This window comes from Entelurus aequoreus, linkage group LG06 (assembly GCF_033978785.1).
Source record: "Entelurus aequoreus isolate RoL-2023_Sb linkage group LG06, RoL_Eaeq_v1.1, whole genome shotgun sequence".
In the NCBI taxonomy this organism is placed as follows: domain Eukaryota; kingdom Metazoa; phylum Chordata; class Actinopteri; order Syngnathiformes; family Syngnathidae; genus Entelurus; species Entelurus aequoreus.
In genome coordinates this window covers 7,086,065-7,105,381 of record NC_084736.1, presented here as the reverse complement: position 1 = coordinate 7,105,381, position 19,317 = coordinate 7,086,065, and the positions used below count along the sequence as shown (strand labels likewise).

At 41.9% G+C, this 19,317-nt stretch overlaps 1 protein-coding gene across 1 annotated transcript in view; it reads left to right on the top strand.

Annotated features, from left to right (window-relative positions):
* The window catches only part of camsap3 (calmodulin regulated spectrin-associated protein family, member 3), a 97,249-nt gene extending 77,936 nt beyond the window's left edge, over positions 1 to 19,313 (top strand). Inside the window, exons 5-17 of the mRNA XM_062049912.1 lie at positions 2,832 to 2,970; positions 3,054 to 3,193; positions 3,264 to 3,348; positions 3,413 to 3,455; positions 3,537 to 3,592; positions 6,629 to 6,698; positions 6,771 to 8,781; positions 9,311 to 9,429; positions 9,499 to 9,791; positions 9,879 to 9,972; positions 10,776 to 10,888; positions 14,060 to 14,178; positions 17,815 to 19,313. Coding sequence (XP_061905896.1) covers positions 2,832 to 2,970; positions 3,054 to 3,193; positions 3,264 to 3,348; positions 3,413 to 3,455; positions 3,537 to 3,592; positions 6,629 to 6,698; positions 6,771 to 8,781; positions 9,311 to 9,429; positions 9,499 to 9,791; positions 9,879 to 9,972; positions 10,776 to 10,888; positions 14,060 to 14,178; positions 17,815 to 18,114 — 3,582 coding nt within the window. The 3' untranslated portion in view covers positions 18,115 to 19,313. The remainder of the gene's footprint in view (positions 1 to 2,831; positions 2,971 to 3,053; positions 3,194 to 3,263; positions 3,349 to 3,412; positions 3,456 to 3,536; positions 3,593 to 6,628; positions 6,699 to 6,770; positions 8,782 to 9,310; positions 9,430 to 9,498; positions 9,792 to 9,878; positions 9,973 to 10,775; positions 10,889 to 14,059; positions 14,179 to 17,814) is intronic.
* Positions 19,314 to 19,317: the final 4 nt, after the last annotated feature.

Genomic DNA, 19,317 nt, shown 5'->3' with positions numbered 1-19,317 from the left:
CGTGCTCTTTCAGTCATTTAGTGCACATATATACAGCCCGGCCCCCGGCCACAATATTTTTTTATTGTAATTTTGAAGAATTTATCTGAATGTGCATGAACTATTTCTGTTCAAAATTATTTGAAATGTTAAATGTTTAAATATTAACTGTCAGTTTACTGTACTTTGCCAACTGTACTACTATATGGGTACGTGTTTTCTATTGTTTCATTGAAAATAACACAGCAAAGTCCATTTGGCTGTCATCTGTTTTAATTATGACACACAATTGTGTCAAAGTCATGATTTTTTTTTTCATGCTTTAAATAAAAAAATTATTACTTTAAAAAAGTAGTTTTATACTTGTGAGTGGAGATGTCCGATAATGGCGTTTTTGACGATATTCCGATATTGTCCAACTCTTAACTACGGATTCCGATATCAACCGATATATACAGTTGTGGAATTAACACATTATTATGCCTAATTTTGTTAATAATGGCTTCTTTGCCGATATTCCGATATTGTCCAACTCTAAATTACCGATTCCGATATCAACCGATACCGATATATACAGTTGTGGAATTAACACATTATTATGCCTAATTTTGTTAATAATGGCTTCTTTGCCGATATTCCGATATTGTCCAACTCTAAATTACCGATTCCAATATCAACCGATACCGATATATACCGTTGTGTAATTAACACATTATTATGCTTAATTTTGTTAATAATGGCTTCTTTGCCGATATTCCGATATTCCGATATTGTCCAACTCTTAAATACCGATTCCGATATCAACCGATACCGATATATACCGTTGTGGAATTAACACATTATTATGCCTAATTTTGTTAATAATGGCTTCTTTGCCGATATCCGATATTCCGATATTGTCCAACTCTTAATTACCGATTCTGATATCAACCGATAATATATATACCGTCGTGGAATTAACACATTATTATGCTTAATTTTGTTAATAATGTCTTCTTTGCCGATATCCGATATTCCAATATTATCCAACTCTAAATTACAGATTCCGATATTAACCGATACCGATATATACAGTTGTGGAATTAACACATTATTATGCCTAATTTTGTTAATGGCTTCTTTGCCGATATCCGATATTCCGATATTGTCCAACTCTTAATTACCGATTCCGATATCAACCGATACGATATATACAGTTGTGGAATTAACACATTATTATGCCTAATTTTGTTAATAATGGCTTTTTTGCCAATATCCGATATTCTGATATTGTCCAACTCTTAATTACCGATTCTGATATCAACCGATAATGTATATACCGTTGTGAAATTAACACATTATTATGCTTAATTTTGTTAATGGCTTCTTTGCCGATATCCGATATTCCAATATTGTCCAACTCTAAATTACCGATTCCGATATCAACCGATACCGATATGTACAGTTGTGGAATTAACACATTATTATGCCTAGATTTGTTAATAATGTCTTCTTTGCCGATATCCGATATTCCGATATTGTCCAACTCTAAATTACCGATTCCGATACCGATATATACCGTTGTGGAATTAACACATTATTATGCTTAATTTTGTTAATGTCTTCTTTGCCGATATCCGATATTCCGATATTGTCCAACTCTTGATTACCGATTCCGATATCAACCGATACCGATATATACAGTAGTGGAATTAACACATTATTATGCCTAATTTTGCTAATAATGGCTTCTTTGCCGATATCCGATATTCCGATATTGTCCAACTCTAAATTACAGATTCTGTTATCAACCGATACCGATATATACCGTTGTGGAATTAACACATTATTATGCCTAACTTTGTTAATAATGGCTTCTTTGCCGATATCCGATATTGTCCAACTCTAAATTACCGATTTCGATACCAACCGATACCGATACAAACAGTCGTGGAATTAACACATTATGCCTAATTTTGTTGTGATGCCCCGCTGGATGCATTAAACAATGTAACAAGGTTTTCCAAAATAAATCAACTCAAGTTATGGAACAAAAATGCCAACATGGCACTGCCATATTTATTATTGAAGTCACAAAGTGCATTATTTTTTTTCAACATGCCTCAAAACAGCAGCTTGGGTGTGTGTATTGTAGCGTCCCGTAAGAATTTGTGCTGCAAGGGGTTCTGGGTATTTGTTCTGTTGTGTTACGGTGCGGATGTTCTCCCGAAATGTGTTTGTCATTCTTGTTCGGTGTGGGTTCACAGTGTGGCGCATATTTGTAACAGTGTTAAAGTTGTTTATACGGGCACCCTCAGTGTGACTTGTATGGCTGTTGACCAAGTATGCCTCGCATTCTCCTGTGTGTGTGAAAAGCCGTAGATATTATGTGACTGGGCCGGCACGCAAAGGCAGTGCCTTTAAGGTTTATTGGCGCTCTGTACTTCTCCCTACGTCCGTGTACACAGCGGCGTTTTAAAAAGTCACACATTTTACTTTTTGAAACCGATACCGATAATTTTCGATATTACATTTTAAAGCATTTATCGGACTGCCGATATTATCGGACATCCCTACTTGTGAGTGTTGATGACACAGCTTTGCAACAGTTGATATTCTAGTTTCAAGCATGTTTTACTCAATATAGGTCATCAAATCTCAGCTGTAATATCTTACTGAGATCATTTAGGACCAAAACACTTAAAACAAGTAAAACACTCTAACATAAAATCTGCTTGGTTAGTAGAATGATCTTATCAGACAGAAAATAAGCAAATATCACCCTTATTTGAGATATTTCATCTTACTTAATTTCACTTTTTGCAGTGTGCACGCAGGCATTTTTTAATGTTGTTGTGATATTTCTGCTCCAGCTGCGCTATAGAAAGGACAAAGTTCAATCCAAACAGAATCCCATTTTCCCGACGGTGAATGAAGTCCAAGACTTGTCTAACGGCTGTGCCGTCGCCGCCGTCATACATTATTACTGCCCCGGCCTGCTGAGACTGGAAGGTAACTAACCAACCAAAACACGTGCGGCTCATCTTAAACGTGCGGCGCTTTTGACACATGTCCGGTTTTTTCCTCTCCGCCAGACGTCTGCATGAAGGAGACCATGTCGGCCGCCGACAGCCTGTACAACCTGCAGTTTGTCCGCGAGTTCTGTGACAGCTGCCTGAAGAGCTGCTGCCAGTTAACCTTGGAGGACATGTTGTACTCGCCAAAGGAGCTACGGGTACTTATAACACAACAATAACAACGAGCGTCTCACTTTTCCTCATTTTTGCATGTTTTTCTGTATTTAGCTTAATTTGCTGAGTTTCCTCGCCGAGCTGCTTCACTGGTTTGAAGTGCAAAGGCCAGACTTTGTTCAACCAGTAGGCACATCAGGTACGTGTCACTCATAAGAATTGAATATTTGTTACATCTTGATGCTTATGTTGACTTATTTTAGATGTCTCCACACCAGCGACGCCTAGTGGTGGGAGTGGTACAAGGTGCTGTACCTCAAACTACATTCAGTTTGCATGAAGCATTTTTCTTTTATTTGACTGAAAATGATTTTTTCTGTTCTATAGCATCTCTACGTCAATCCTCAAGAAACCCTTTCTCCCCATTTCCTCCTCTGCATCAGGTGAGCTGTCAGGTTCAAACACTGATGACGCCTATTAAACAAGACAAGAAGCAAAGAATTAAACGGAGACAGAATTCAATTTGGCTCGATTTGAGGAGAGACGCTTGGACATCTGCACCCTCGTACAGTGTCATTACACTGCAAAAAGTCAGTGTTCAAAAACAATTAAAAAAAATACAAAAATGAGGGGTATTTTATTTGAACTAAGCAAAATTATCTGCAAATAGAACAAGAAAATTTGGCTTTCCAAAACAAGTAAAATCATTTAACCTCAATGAACCCCAAAATACCTTCAAATAAGTATATTCTCACTAATAACAAGTGCACTTTTCTTGGTAGAAAAAAAAGAGACCTTTTTGCTCAATATGTTGAAAAATATTCTTAAATGAAGTAAATGCTAGTGCCATTATCTTGACATAATGATATTACATTTCTTGAAACCAGCCAACTTATACTAAAAACTAGTTTATTGTTCATAATGGAAAGGCAACAAGGCAAGCGCTTGTTACTCTTGGGGTCTCCTAGCCGCTCAGGCAAATCATATTGTCTAAAAATGCATTTTTCCATCGACAACATGACATCATCGCGCCAAGTGCGTGCTCTTTCAGTCAATTAAGTGCGCATGTATACAGCCCGGCACCCGGCCACAATTTTTTTTATTGTAATTTTGAAGAATTTATCTGAATGTGCATGAGCTACTTCTAAATCACTAATCCTCGCCTCCATGGCGACAAATAAAGTGAGTTTCTTACAAGTATTATTATCACTGGAGGACGAGGAATAGCTAAACATGCTTCACTACACACCGTAGGAGGATACAATAGCTCACCGGCGTCACAATGTAAACAAATGCCACGGGCGGATCTACACCTGACATCCACTGTAATGATACCAAGTACAGGAGCGTATCTATTCGATCCAACTATGATTACATCGACATTTTTTAGCATCACAAAATCTATTTTCGTTTTTTTAACATTTATATTATGATTTTAAACCATCCCTGGACACATGAGGACTTAAATTATGACCAATGTATGATCCTGTTACTACTTGGTGTCGGATTGATACCCAAATTGTGGTATCATCCAAAACTAATGTAAAGGATCCAAACCACAGAAGAATAAGTGATTATTACATTTTAACAGACGTGTAGATCGAACATGTTAAGACAGAAAGTAAGCAGATATTAACAGTAAATAACTGGATTAATAATTCATTTTCCACCACTTGTCCTTAATAATGTGTACAAAATAATAGGTGTATAAATGACACAATATGTTACTGCATATGTCAGCAGACTAATTAGGAGTCTTTGTTTGTTTACTTACTACTAAAAGACAAGTTGTCTAGTATGTTCACTATTTTATTTAAGGACAAACTTTCAATAATAAACATGTTTAATGCAGTGATGTGCAGTGAGGTTCATGTCAGGTGAGGCACTGACTTCATCACAGTCAGATTTACAAACATATGAACCCTAAAGAGTATCTTATTCACCATTTGATTGGCAGCAGTTAACGGGTTATGTTTAAAAGCTCATACCAGTATTCTTCCCTGCTTGGCACTCGGCATCAAGGGATGGATTTGGGGGTTAAATCACCAAAACTGATTCCCGGGCGCGCCCACTGCTGCTGCCCACTGCTGCTGCCCACTGCTGCTGCCCACTGCTCCCCTCACCTCCCAGGGGGTGAACAAGGGGATGGGTCAAATGCAGAGGACAAATTTCACCACACCTAGTGTGTGTGTGACAATCATCTGTACTTTAACTTAACTTTTAACTTTACACATACAAACTGTAGCACACAAAAAAGCACTTTTAATAAAAAAACGTTATTATGGTCTTACCTTTACTTATAAATGAAGTCCGTGCGCCGCTCCTTCTGAACAAAAGCATCAATAACTTGTTTATAGAAGTCTTCCTTATCTTTCTTCAGTTTTAAGTCCCTCTGTCTCGATGGAGATCTTCCTTTAATTATTACCTCCTGCTTCGATTGAAAGTCCAGTTTAGAAAACTGTTTTATTTTAGATATGTAATCCTCCATGGTAAAAGTCCAGGCAAGAGGAAAAAATAAACGCTGCACTTGACTTGCTAACTGTTGCTGCTTGTTGTCACTTATTCTGCAGCCGAGTAGTCTCAAGAATGATCCCTGGGATCACTAGCGCCCTCTACCACCATGAGGCGGGATTACTGCGAGCCTCACCCAGGGCGTCTTCGCAGCCGTTTTATGATCGCTCAGCACAAGAAATACGTCGCACACATACAGTTGTTGACAAAATACACTGTACATTATATACCTCAGTTAATTAAACTATGGAAATGTATAATATAATTCATATAGCAATACAGTCTCACTGCACAGCAGGACAGCAGTTAGCCGAGTCATTGCGCAATCCATGGTGAGGCTCAACTGGCTGGTGACTCACCGCAAGTCTCTTCTCAGTATTTGAACGGCAAATGTGTCAGCGATTTTGAATAAAAATAATCTAAAACCGGTGAAGTTAAATGGAAAATAACTTTATAGTATAATCACTGGATACATATAACAATTTAATTAATTTTTTTTCTTTTTACATTTTTTTTCTTTCCATGATGGCACGTGAGGCCCCGCCTCACCTGCCTCCCCTGACTGCACGTCACTGGTTTAATGTACCCTAAGATTTTTTGTTAAAGTAAAGCCAATAATGCAATTTTTTTTGGTGGTCCCCTTTATTTAGAAAAGTACCGAAAAGTATTGAAATATATTTTGGTAGCGGTACCAAAATATTGACTACTGCTCACTAGTGTTAAAAAAAGTTAAAGTACCAACGATTGTCACACACACACTAGGTGTGGCGAAATTATTCTCTGCATTTGACCCGTCACCCTTGATCACCCCCTGGGAGGTGAGGGGAGCAGTGAGCAGCAGAAGTGACCGCGCCCGGGAATCAGTTTTGGTGATTTAACCCCCAATTCCAACCCTTGATGCTGAGTGCCACATATCTGAGTTATTGTGCAGTGCATGCCTTTACATTCGTGTGTCTCACTGTACTCAGGGTCTTTGAATCAGTCTACCTCAATGTCTCATTTAGAAGGAGTCGGAAAGTCTTGGACTAAAAAACACAGGTGTGTACTCGCCGCTGCGTCACCACGCTTGATGCATTCTTCTACTTACACTTTCTGATTGGTTTTTATCAGGCCCCTGTCGGCCGTGTCCTTCAGCATCCCCTTTGGCCTGGACAGCGACGTGGACATCGTGATGGGCAACCCTGTGATAACCCGCTCTGTGAGCTCGGACCAGCTTCACCCGTCGAATCATAACGCGACACGGTCCACATTTAGTCCTCTGGTGGACCTCGGCACACCGCCTGCTTCCAACGGCGTCCACAGAGCCTCCTGGTCCACGCAGAGTCCCAGTCATCCGGTAGTAATGGAGAATGGCGTCAGCCCAACTGAAACTGGAGAGCTGCCGACCATCGAAGAGGCCCTTCAGATTATTCACAATGAAAGTAAGATGGAGCCTCGCTTGCATCCTGACGGCGCTCCTGATGGCTTCTACCTGCACTCTCCAGACGACCCGGCTAGTTCCAGACACCACAGGAACTTGCCGTCCGTCAGCTCCTCTGCTCCGACGCGTTCAGGAGTGCTGCACCGGCCTGCGAGAGAGTCCAAAGACCCCACTCGGACTAGAAACGCTTCTGAATGCTCAAGAGACGACGACTCGGTCTTAAGAGACGGCAGCGTGGACTCGGACGGGTCGGAAGACACGCCCCGGGCTCAGTCCACTCCCAGCACTCCCGCCGGCGCACACGCAGATAGACGCAGCAGTAAGGAGGGGTCGGACAGCGGCGTGAAGATGACCAGCTTTGCGGAGCGCAAGAAGAAGCAAAGCGAAGATTCTCGCAAAGTCAGCGACCCAGCTATACCCCAATCCACCTCCTGGGAGATCAAGTCCGAAGAAATCCCCAGCCCTCAGCTCAATAACGAGATGTCCGAGCTCGGGGTTCGTCTCGAGGAAAAACGTCGAGCCATCGAAGCCCAGAAGAAGCGCATCGAGGCCATCTTTGCAAAGCACCGGCAACGGTTGGGCAAGAGCGCTTTCCTGCAGTTGAAGAAGGAGCAGCGGCAGGACGACGGCGAGGCCGAAGGAGGTCAATTCAGCGCCTCCTCGACGGAGGAAGACCTCGCTCGGTTGACCCTGGAGGAGCGGCGGCCTAGTCTGGAAGAAGGAGAACCCTCTGTGAAAGACAAAAGTCGTGTTCAAGGTGGACCCACCAAAGAGAAGGCCAGTACGCCAGCAGAGAAGGGTGAAAAAACGGCACCGCTTGGCGACTACAACAATGCCGTGTCCAAGCTGACTGCAGCCCTGAGTTCCCTGCAGAGTGACATGCAGCGACTCACCGTGCAGCAGAACCAACTCATTCAGAAGAAAGCTCCCAGCAACAAATCCTGGGTCGTTCCACCCAGCCCCAAGACCTCCACCCCGACCCCATCCCCTGCCCGCTACTCGCGGGAATCCACTCGGGACTTCCATTCAACGACCCCTTCGCCATCCCGCAGGCTCACGAACCACATCACTCCTCCGAAGTCTCCCCAAGTGGTCCATCGCAGAACCCAGTCAGTGCCCCCTAAGAGCCCCAAACAAAGTCGCCACTCAAACCCAAAGTTCCCTGCCCTGTCCAGGGCCATTACAGCGCCGCAGAGTGTGGACCGCATCCCCCACCTCCGCCGCGTGAACCCCTCGCAAACTCAAATCCAGACTTCTTCCTCGTTTTCCATCGGCAACACTGAGAGCTTCGACGCCCTCCGCTCTTTGGCGGGGACGCCTGATTCCTCGGTGACGCTCACCCCCATGACGACACCCTCCCAGACTCCCCGTCCACCCGCAATTGACGCCCTCTCCGAAGTGGGCTCTATTGACTATGAAAGTATATTCGACATGGACCTGGAGCACAGGTCCTCGCAAAGCCCTACGGCTCGGAAGGAGGGCTGCAGTTCTGGTGCCCCGTCAGAGTGCTCCTTTGAGAGCGACGCCGCCCCTGCAGGGGCTGTGAACGGAAAGCGGAGTAGCCTGATTGAGATCTCGCTGTCTTCTCTGCACGGAGACGTAGAGGATGAGGAGGACCAAGTACCCGATCCTTTCTCAGACTCCATGAGTGACACGACCGAGCCAGAGACCAAAGGAGGAGGGGTTGGCTTTTTCTTCAAGGTAGGAGAGACACATCTTTTAATAGCGGCACCAATACTCAAGGTATTCAAATCAAAGAACATTTGTTGGGTTCTCCTAAGACCAAACGTTTAGGTGTAGAAGTATGTGCAGTTTGGTTGGGGATCCCTCAGTTCCTAAGAGAATAATAAATCTTAGAACTGGGATACGTTGGGATTGTTTGGTTCTCCTAAAACCAAACTTTTAGGTGTAGAAGTATGTGCAGTTTGGATGGGGATCCCTCAGTTCCTAAGAGAATAACAAATCCTAGAACTGGGATTCGTTGGGATTGTTTGGTTCTCCTAAGACCAAACTTTTAGGTGTAGAAGTATGTGCAGTTTGGTTGGGGATCCCTCAGTTCCTAAGAGAATGATAAATCCTAGAACTGGGATACGTTGGGATTGTTTGGTTCTCCTAAGACCAAACGTTTAGGTGTAGAAGTATGTGCAGTTTGGTTGGGGATCCCTCAATTCCTAAGAGAAGAACAAATCCTAGAACTGGGATATGTTAACGTACTTTATCTTGTTGCCAGGATGCCAAGGAGCGACCGGAGGATGAGATGGCTCTGAGAAGAGCCGCATTGCTCGAGAAACAGCAGAAAAGAACGGAGGAGATGAGGAGACGCAGGCTGGAGCAGGAAAAAGAATCCAAGTGAGAGTTCATCCCAAGACTTTTGCGCAATTGTACACCAGTTTCCTCACTGGCTTACCTGTACCACAGCAAGCCCCAGTGGATGGTCATTGAAGGCTGGGGCAATAAGAGCGAGGACCAGCCGCACACCCCCGGGACCCCTCCGGCACCGGGGACGCCCCCGGCAGAGAGAACGCCCCAGCGCAGAGGAGAGTTCACTCGGCAGGAGTACGAGCGCAGGCATCAGCTGAAGATCATGGAGGATCTGGACAAGGTGCTGAGGCAGAAACCCACCACGGTGCGCGGGGTGAAGAAGCAGAGACCCAAGACCGTGTTCCGGGACGACTCGGCCCTCGCCCACAGCCCCGTCAAAGGCCTTTTGGGTAAATAACTGCACACGTCTTTAGCACAGCCTATACAGTCGTCCTAATTCCATACATGGACAAAATGCCCGCCTTCTTCTTTTTTAGGCGGCAGGCTGAATAAAGTGTACTCGCACTCCACCATGAACCTGTCCTCCATGGCTAATGACTCTGGAGGCTTGACTGTCAGGAGGTCCGCCAGGTAACAGGGAGCCGTCATTCTTCAACGGAAGGTCTAGAGACGGGGACGTAAATCAGATAGAGATGGATAGATCAGATAGGTATTTATTGTCATTGCACAAGTACAACGAAACTTTGTTTTCAGCACAAACCCGTTCAAGATTAGACAAACAAACAGTGTACAGAGTTACAGAACAGGAACGCTGATGGGTCGCCACAAGGCGCCTCGTAAAAGATGGAAAAAAGGTAAAACGCTGGGGAAGAAGATGAGTAAAAAAATACAATCTAGACTGGGCTCCTAAGGGGGCCTAGTCTGGAGTGGGAGAAAACCTCCATGCCATGCACACATAAACGCGTGACATTTAATCACGACAAACTCGCAACAGAGGGGCGGGGAGTTGGGGCCCTGGAAGGCGACCGCTGCTATGAAGCGCTGCCAGCCGACCATCACCCCGAGGGGAAACAAGCGGTGGTGAAGGCGTGGGGTGGGGGAGGGGTTGTGTGTGCATGTGTGCCCAATTGTCTTGGGTCTGATGATGTAATGTTTTTTATAGACTGAGGCCGATCTGCAAATGTTCGACTCCAGGTGTCGTTGAGGAGGGAGGGAGGTCAAAAGCGTCCATCATTGAAGTGTCCTCGGGGGTGTTTTTCAGAACAGCCTGGTCCTGTTTTCACAGCGTCAAGGCCATTCGAGGGAGTCAAATCGTAGATTAGGATGTTTGTTTTCCGCGAGCAGACAAAACAATGACTTGTCTTTTCTATTCGTCCATGCTGGGTGCTCTCAAATTCAATTCAAAATTTTTTTTTTTATTTTACTCCCAACAGTCGTTCCCACTCGCCTTCCCGCCTCATGTCACCGGGGCGAATGAGTGCCCATAACGGAGACTGGGAGAACGGATCCACCGTCTCCTCTACCGCCTCCATCCCAGAATACACAGGTTGGTAGGACAACCATTTGCTTTGATCCTTTTTATTTTTTTTTCTGGCTTGACTGTGTGTTGTGTAATTCTCCTCCAAAACCCTTGGGGGCGGGGTTTTCCTGAGTGAACCACATCTCTTGTTGACTAGCTTAGTGGTAACTAATGGCCAACGAAGCGACTAGGGATCGGTACCTTTCATGTGTGAAACTCCGTAAATATGTCCCTGGACACGTGAGGACTTTGAATATGACCAATGTATGATCCTGTAACTACTTGGTATCGGATTGATACCCAAATTTGTGGTATCATCCAAAACTAATGTAAAGTATCAAAGAAGAGAAGAATAAGTGATTATTACATTTTAACAGAAGTGTAGATAGAACATGTTAAAAGAGAAAGTAAGCAGATATTAACAGTACATGAACATTAATAATCAATTTTTACAGCTTTTCCTTAATGTGTACAAAATAATAGGTGTATAAATGACACAATATGTTACTGCATATGTCAGCAGACTAATTAGGAGTCTTTGTTTGTTTACTTACTACTAAAAGACAAGTTGTCTAGTATGTTCACTATTTTATTTAAGGACTAACTTGCAATAATAAACATATGTTTCATGTACCCTAAGATTTGTTGTTAAAATAAAGCCAATAATGCCATTTTTGTGATCCCCTTTTATTTAGAAAAGTATCAAAAAGTACCGAAAAGTATCAAAATACATTTTGGTACCGGTACCAAAATATTTGTATCAGGACAACACTAATCTGTACCCTTGTAGCACCGACGGAATTCGGTCGGTGTCTGTAAAAGTACCAAATTTTACAGCCTTTGGTGGAAGTGACATCCAGATGGTTGACAAATGAATTAGGAACAATTTTCTTGTACATGTTGCTCAGAAAGCAGTGGAGAAGGTTTTTAAAAATGCTGCTTTGGAGGGGGAGGAGCCAGCTAGGATCACTTACTTTTCTTGCTCTTCATGGTATGTTTTTTTTTAGGGGCCGCCCTGTAACCAATACAGGTTACAAAGGAACCTATTGTATTTGTAAGGTTTTATTATTCTTTCTTTATTATTCCGCAGCTTTGCGCACTACTTTGCCCCCCTTAACATGCTTCAAAACTCACCAAATTTTACACACACATACAAAAAACCAAACCCCAAAAATCAAAACTGCTCTCTAGCGCCCCCTAGGAAGTAAATTGCCTCTAACTCCCACTAGGAATGTCATAGAGACATAAAACAAAAACCTCCATGTAGGTCTCACTTAGACCTACCTTTCATAATTTCACATCCTCGGGCAAAAACCAACAGGAAGTTGGCAATTTCCCCTTCAAGACAAAAAATGACTAAACACTCATTTTTGATTTTTGAGCTGTAATTTGACCCCCTTAAAATACTTCAAAACTCACCAAAATTCTCACACACATCGGGACTGGTAGAAATTGCGATCTGAAAACTGACATCCTTCAGCAAAAATCAACAGGAAGTTGGCAATTCCCCCTTCAAAACAAAAGTTTTGTAAAAACAGTCACTTTTGCCTCTTTGAGCTGTAATTTGACCCCCTTAACATGCTTCAAAACTCACCAAACTGGACACACGCATCAGGACTGGCAAAAATTGCGATCTAATAAAAAAAAAAACCAACCCCAAAACTCAAAATTGCGCTCTAGCGCCCCCTAGAAAGAAAACACAGACACAACTGCTCCTAGGAAGAAAACTCAGACAAAACTGCCTGTAACTTCCAGTAGGAATGTCTTAGAGACATGAAACAAAAACCTCTATGTAGGTCTCACTTAGACCTACCTTTCATAATTTCACATCCTCGGGCAAAAACCAACAGGAAGTTGGCAATTTCCCCTTCAAGACAAAAAATGACTAAAAACACTCATTTTTGATTTTTGAGCTGTAATTTGACCCCCTTAAAATACTTCAAAACTCACCAAAATTCTCACACACATCGGGACTGGTAGAAATTGCGATCTGAAAACTGACATCCTTCAGCAAAAGTCAACAGGAAGTTGGCAATTCCCCCTTCAAAACAAAAGTTTTGTAAAAACAGTCACTTTTGCCTCTTTGAGCTGTAATTTGACCCCCTTAACATGCTTCAAAACTCACCAAACTGGACACACGCATCAGGACTGGCAAAAATTGCGATCTAATAAAAAAAACAACAACCCCAAAACTCAAAATTGCGCTATAGCGCCCCCTAGAAAGAAAACACAGACACAACTGCTCCTAGGAAGAAAACTCAGACAAAACTGCCTGTAACTTCCAGTAGGAATGTCTTAGAGACATGAAACAAAAACCTCTATGTAGGTCTCACCTAGACCTACCTTTCATAATTTCACATCCTCGGGCAAAAACCAACAGGAAGTTGGCAATTTCCCCTTCAAGACAAAAAATGACTAAAAACACTCATTTTTTATTTTTGAGCTGTAATTTGACCCCCTTAAAATACTTCAAAACTCACCAAAATTCTCACACACATCGGGACTGGTGGAAATTGCGATCTAAAAAAAAGAAACCGAACCCCAAAACTCAAAATTGTGCTCTACATAATTTTTGAAAAAAACAGAGAAAAAACTGCTCCTCAGAGGAAAACTCTGACAAAACTGCTTGTAACTTCCGGTAGGAACGTCGTAGAGACATGAAACAAATACCTCTATGTAGGTCTCGCCTAGACCTACATTTCATAGATTGACATCCTTCAGCAAAAATCAACAGGAAGTTTGCTATTCCTCCTTCAAAACAAAATTTTTGTTACAACCGGTCACCAAACATCAAACGTTATCTCCTCTGAGCGCGTTTGTCGTTTCGGCTTCAAACTGCTACAGGAGAGAGATTGAACCCTTCTGATTAAACGTTCTGTACGGATTTTTGATAAGTGCTACCGTTTTGATTTTACGAGCCTTCAAAGACCCGCAGCACTAAAGCTGCTTCGCTGCTGTGATTTTACGCGCCGTCAAAGAAAACAACCACTGTGCCGCAGCACCTAGGAAAAAGACACAGACACAACTTCCTCTAACTCCCAGTACGAATATCGTAGAGACACGAAACAAAAACCTCTATGTAGGTCTCACTCAGGACTACCACTGGACAAAAGTATTGGACACCTAGGACTAGCACCAGCCAAAATGCGGACCCGACCAACGCTGCTTGCAGCTTTAATTTGTTGTTGTTTTTTGCAGGTCCAAAGCTATATAAGGAGCCCAGCTTCAAGTCCAACAAGTTCATCATCCACAACGCCATCACACGCTGCTGTCTGGCCGGCAAGGTCAACGAAGCGCAGAAAAACAAGATTGTGGAGGTGAGCCCGACAGAGAAGTGAATTATATTTATATAGCGCTTTTCTCTAGTGAAACCCAATATCTACACTACCGTTCAAAAGTTTGGGGTCACATTGAAATGTCCTTATTTTTGAAGGAAAAGCACTGTACTTTTCAATGAAGATAACTTTAAACTAGTCTTAACTTGAAAGAAATACACTCTATACATTGCTAATGTGGTAAATGACTATTCTAGCTGCAAATGTCTGCTTTTTGGTGCAATATCTACATAGGTGTATAGAGGCCCATTTCCAGCAACTATCACTCCAGTGTTCTAATGGTACAATGTGTTTGCTCATTGGCTCAGAAGGCTAATTGATGATTAGAAAACCCTTGTGCTAGAGATGTCCGATTTCGGTCTGCCGATATTATCGGCCGATAAATGCGTTAAAATGTAATATCGGAAATTATCGGTATCTTTTTTATCAGTATCGTTTTTTTTTTTTTTTTATTTATTTTTTTTTTTTTAAATAAATCCACATAAAAAACACAAGATACACTTACAATTAGTGCACCAACCGAAAAAACCTCCCTCCCCCACTCATTCACACAAAAGGGTTGTTTCTTTCTGTTATTAATATTCTGCTTCCTACATTATATATCAATAATATCAATACAGTCTGCAAGGGATACAGTCCGTAAGCACACATGATTGTGCTGCTGCTCCACTAATAATACTAACCTTTAACAGTTAATTTTACAAATTTTCATTAATTACTAGTTTCTATGTAACTGTTTTTATATTGTTGTACTTTCTTTTTTATTCAAGAAAATGTTTTTAATTTATTTATCTTATTTTATTTGATTCATTTTTTTAAAAAGTACCTTATCTTCACCATACCTGGTTGTCCAAATTAGGCATAATAATGTGTTAATTCCATGACTGTATATATCGGTATCAGTTGATATCGGTATCGGTAATTAAAGAGTTGGACAATATCGGCATATCGGATATCGGCAAAAAGCCATTATCGGACATCCCTACCTTGTGCAATTATGATCACACATCTGAAAACAGTTTAGCTCGTTACAGAAGCTACAAAACGGACCTTCCTTTGAGCAGATTGAGTTTCTGGAGCATCACATTTGTGGGGTCAATTAAACGCTCAAAATGGCCAGAAAAAGAGAACTTTCATCTGAAACTCGACAGTCTATTCTTGTTCTTAGAAATGAAGGCTATTCCACAAAATTGTTTGGGTGACCCCAAACTTTTGAACGGTAGTGTAAGTTACATTTAAACTAGAGATGTCTAATATCGGCCTGCAGATATTATCGACCGATAAATGCTTTAAAATGTAATATCGGAAATTATCGGTATCTGTTTCAACCTCCCGATTTTCCCGGGAGACTCTCGAATTTCATTGCCCCTCCCGAAAATCTCCCGGGGCAACCATTCTCCCGATTTCCACCCGGACAACATTATTGTGGGCGTGCCTTAAAGGCACCGCCTTTAGCGTCCTCTACAACCTGTCGTCACGTCCACTTTTCCTCCATACAAACAGCGTGCCGGCCCAGTCACATATTACATGCGGCTTTTACACACACAAGTGAATGCACAGCATACTTGGTCAACAGCCATACAGGTCACACTGAGGGTGGCCGTATAAACAACTTTAACACTGTCACAAATATAAGTCAAAGTATAGTGTTTCCCATAGTTGTAGTGGGTATCAGGATTATCTCAGGGAGAGCATGTCCCAAATTCCAAGCTGCTGTTTTGAGGCAAGTTAAAAAAAATAATGCACTTTGTGACTTCAATAATAAATATGGCAGTGCCATGTTGGCACTTTTTTCCATAACTGGAGTTGAAGCATACTTGCCAACCCTCACGGATTTTCCGGGAGACTCCCGGAATTCAGCGCCTCTCCCGAAAACCTCTCGGAAGAAATTTTCTCCCGGAATTAATCCGGAGCTGGAGGCCACGCCCCCTCCAGCTCCATGCGGACCTGAGTGGGGACAGCGGCGACGGTCTGTTTTCACGTCCGCTTTCCCACAATATAAACAGCGTGCCTGCCCAATCACGTTTATAACTGTAGAATGATCAAGGGCGAGTTCTCGGTTTCTTATGTGGGTTTATTGTTAGGCAGTTTCATTAACGTCCTCCCAGCGCGGTAACAACACACAACAGCAGTCACGTTTTCGTCTACCGTAAAGCAGTTTGTCTGCCGTAAACAGCAATGTTGTGACACTCTTAAACAGGACAATACTGCCATCTACTGGATAGCCTCCGGAACACTGAAATTCAAATATTTATTTTATTTATATGTATAATAAAATAAATAAATAAATAAATATATATATATATGTATGTATGTATGTATGTATGTATGTATGTATATATGTATATATGTATGTATATATGTATGTATTTATTTATGTATGTATATATGTATGTATGTATATATATATATATGTATATATGTATGTATATATGTATGTATGTATATATATATGTATGTATGTATATATATATGTATATATGTATGTATGTATATATATATATATGTATGTATATATGTATGTATGTATGTATATATGTATATATGTATGTATATATGTATGTATTTATTTATGTATGTATATATGTATGTATGTATATATATATATATGTATATATGTATGTATATATGTATGTATGTATATATATATGTATGTATATATATATGTATATATGTATGTATGTATATATATATATATGTATGTATATATGTATGTATGTATATATATATGTATGTATATATGTATGTATATATGTATGTATGTATATATGTGTATATATATATGTATGTATATATATATATGTAATATATGTATGTAATGTATGTATGTATGTATGTATGTATGTATGTATGTATGTATATATATATGTGTATATATATATATATACATATGTGTATATATATGTATATATATATATATGTGTATATGTATATGTATATATATATATATATGTATATATATATATATATATATTTATATATATATATATATATGTATATGTGTGAAATACTCGAGTTGGTGAATTCTAGCTGTAAATATACTCCTCCCCTCTTAACCACGCCCCACCCCCGACCACCCCCCACCTCTCGGAATCGGAGGTCTCAAGTTTGGCAAGTATGAGTTGAAGTTGTTCTCTTATTTTGGAAAACCTTGTTTTTGATTGATTGAAACTTGTATTAGTAGGTTGCACAGTACAGTACACATGCCGTACAATTGACCACTAAATGGTAACACCCCAATACGTTTTTCAACTTGTTTAAGTCGGGGGTCCACGTTAATCAATTCATGGTAAAGTTAGGTTGTTTAATGCCTCCAGCGGGGCATCACAACAAAATTAGGCATAATAATGTGTTAATTCCACCACGGTAATTAAGAGTTGGACATTATCGGATATCGGCAAAAGAGCCATTATCGGACATCTCTCATTTAAAGCAGTGTGGGTGGCACTGGGAGCGGGTGGGTAAGGTATTTTTGCCCAAGGACACAACGGCAGTGACTAGGATGGCGGAAGCGGGGATCGAACCCGGAACCCTCAAGTCGCTGGCACGGCTATACCGCCCCAAAGTCCACCCTGACAAGATTTTCATTTTCAAACCTCTCCGCTCCGCCCCATTCAGGAAATGGAGAAGAGCCCCGCCAACCACTTCCTCATCCTCTTCCGGGACTCCAGCTGCCAGTTCCGGGCCGTCTACACCATGAACCCGGAGACGGAGGAGCTGTCGCGCCTCACCGGCATCGGCCCGCGCCTCATCACGCTGGACATGGTGGAGTCCATCTACAAGTACAGCTCCGACCGCAAGCAGTTCACCGCCATCCCGTCCAAGACCATGTCCATGAGCGTGGACGCCATCACCATCCCCGGCTACTTCTGGCAGAAACGCCCGGGGACCCCCAAGAAGCTCGGCACCCCAAAATAAACTATTCGGGATTTAATTTTTGTTCCTATTTCGACCAGTAGGGGGCGTTTCTACTTGCTTCTTTCCCCCTTCCTCTATTAGTAGCAGACAACTGGAGTGGTGGACTCTGAAGGCCACGTAAGAACAATCATGTGCCAAGAGAATGGATGAAGGACTCAAAATCAAAGCTTGGATGAACGATTGTTGGCTTTTTCTGGCGCTCCTCCATGCCTTGCCTTACTTACCCTGGCCCACCTCACTGCCTTGCTACATGACTTAGTAGTTCCCCGTCTCATTTTTCGCCGCCTTTCCTTTTTCATCCTAGGGCTTACTTGCTCTTGACTGGAAAAGACTGCTCTCGTGCCGTCGGGCCATGCCTCCCGTGCTATGGAAACGCTGCGAGTCCCCTCGACTTTCTGCTGCAAGACATCTGGATGTTTTTCCCCCGCTGGATAAATCGACGCCCTTAAAAGACGAAACGAATGACCTTTCCTTGTGACACATGAAGGACTACGTACTCGTAAATGCTGATTTTGACACGTAACGAATGCTCATTTCTTTTTGAGAATATTAAAAAACAAAAATGTAAAAATTCCCTTTCTACGCTCGATTGCGTTGTGGTCGAGGGATTGAAACCTTTTTTGGGGCTGGGTTTGTAAACTCGGAAGGATTATCCCGGACCGTCGCAGCCCTAAACCTAAACCACTCAATGAAATGTACGACTTGGCGGGTGTAGGGGGGGGGGGGATGTAAACGGCCAAACTTTTTACTGCTGTAGTTGCCGGTGATGCTGATCTTCCTCGTGCGATCACTGGCCGCCTCCAACAAATGAATGACGTTTAAAAATACGAATGTAAGAAGAAAATTGGACAAAAACAACTTAATTTGTGCACATGGGACTAAGGATGCGTGTATTTATTTAACAAGAGTAGTATGTGGTTTATGCAATAGCTATATTTTGATTCTGTGCAATCTTTTTCTCAAAATCCTTGCCACCCGGGGGGGGGGGGGGGGGGGTCTATTTATTTAGTTTGCTTTAGATTTGATGTTCATTTTTGGGTTCTTCTAATGTATTTGTCGGTTACGGTAGTTTTTTTTTCCTCCCCCCCGCTCCTTCATAACATTTTCTGTCATCAAACCTGTGCCAGTACTTGTGTGTTTATTTCATTCATCGGCTTTCTTTGCATCAGGACCAGAATAAAAATCGTTTTTAGATCTTTTTTT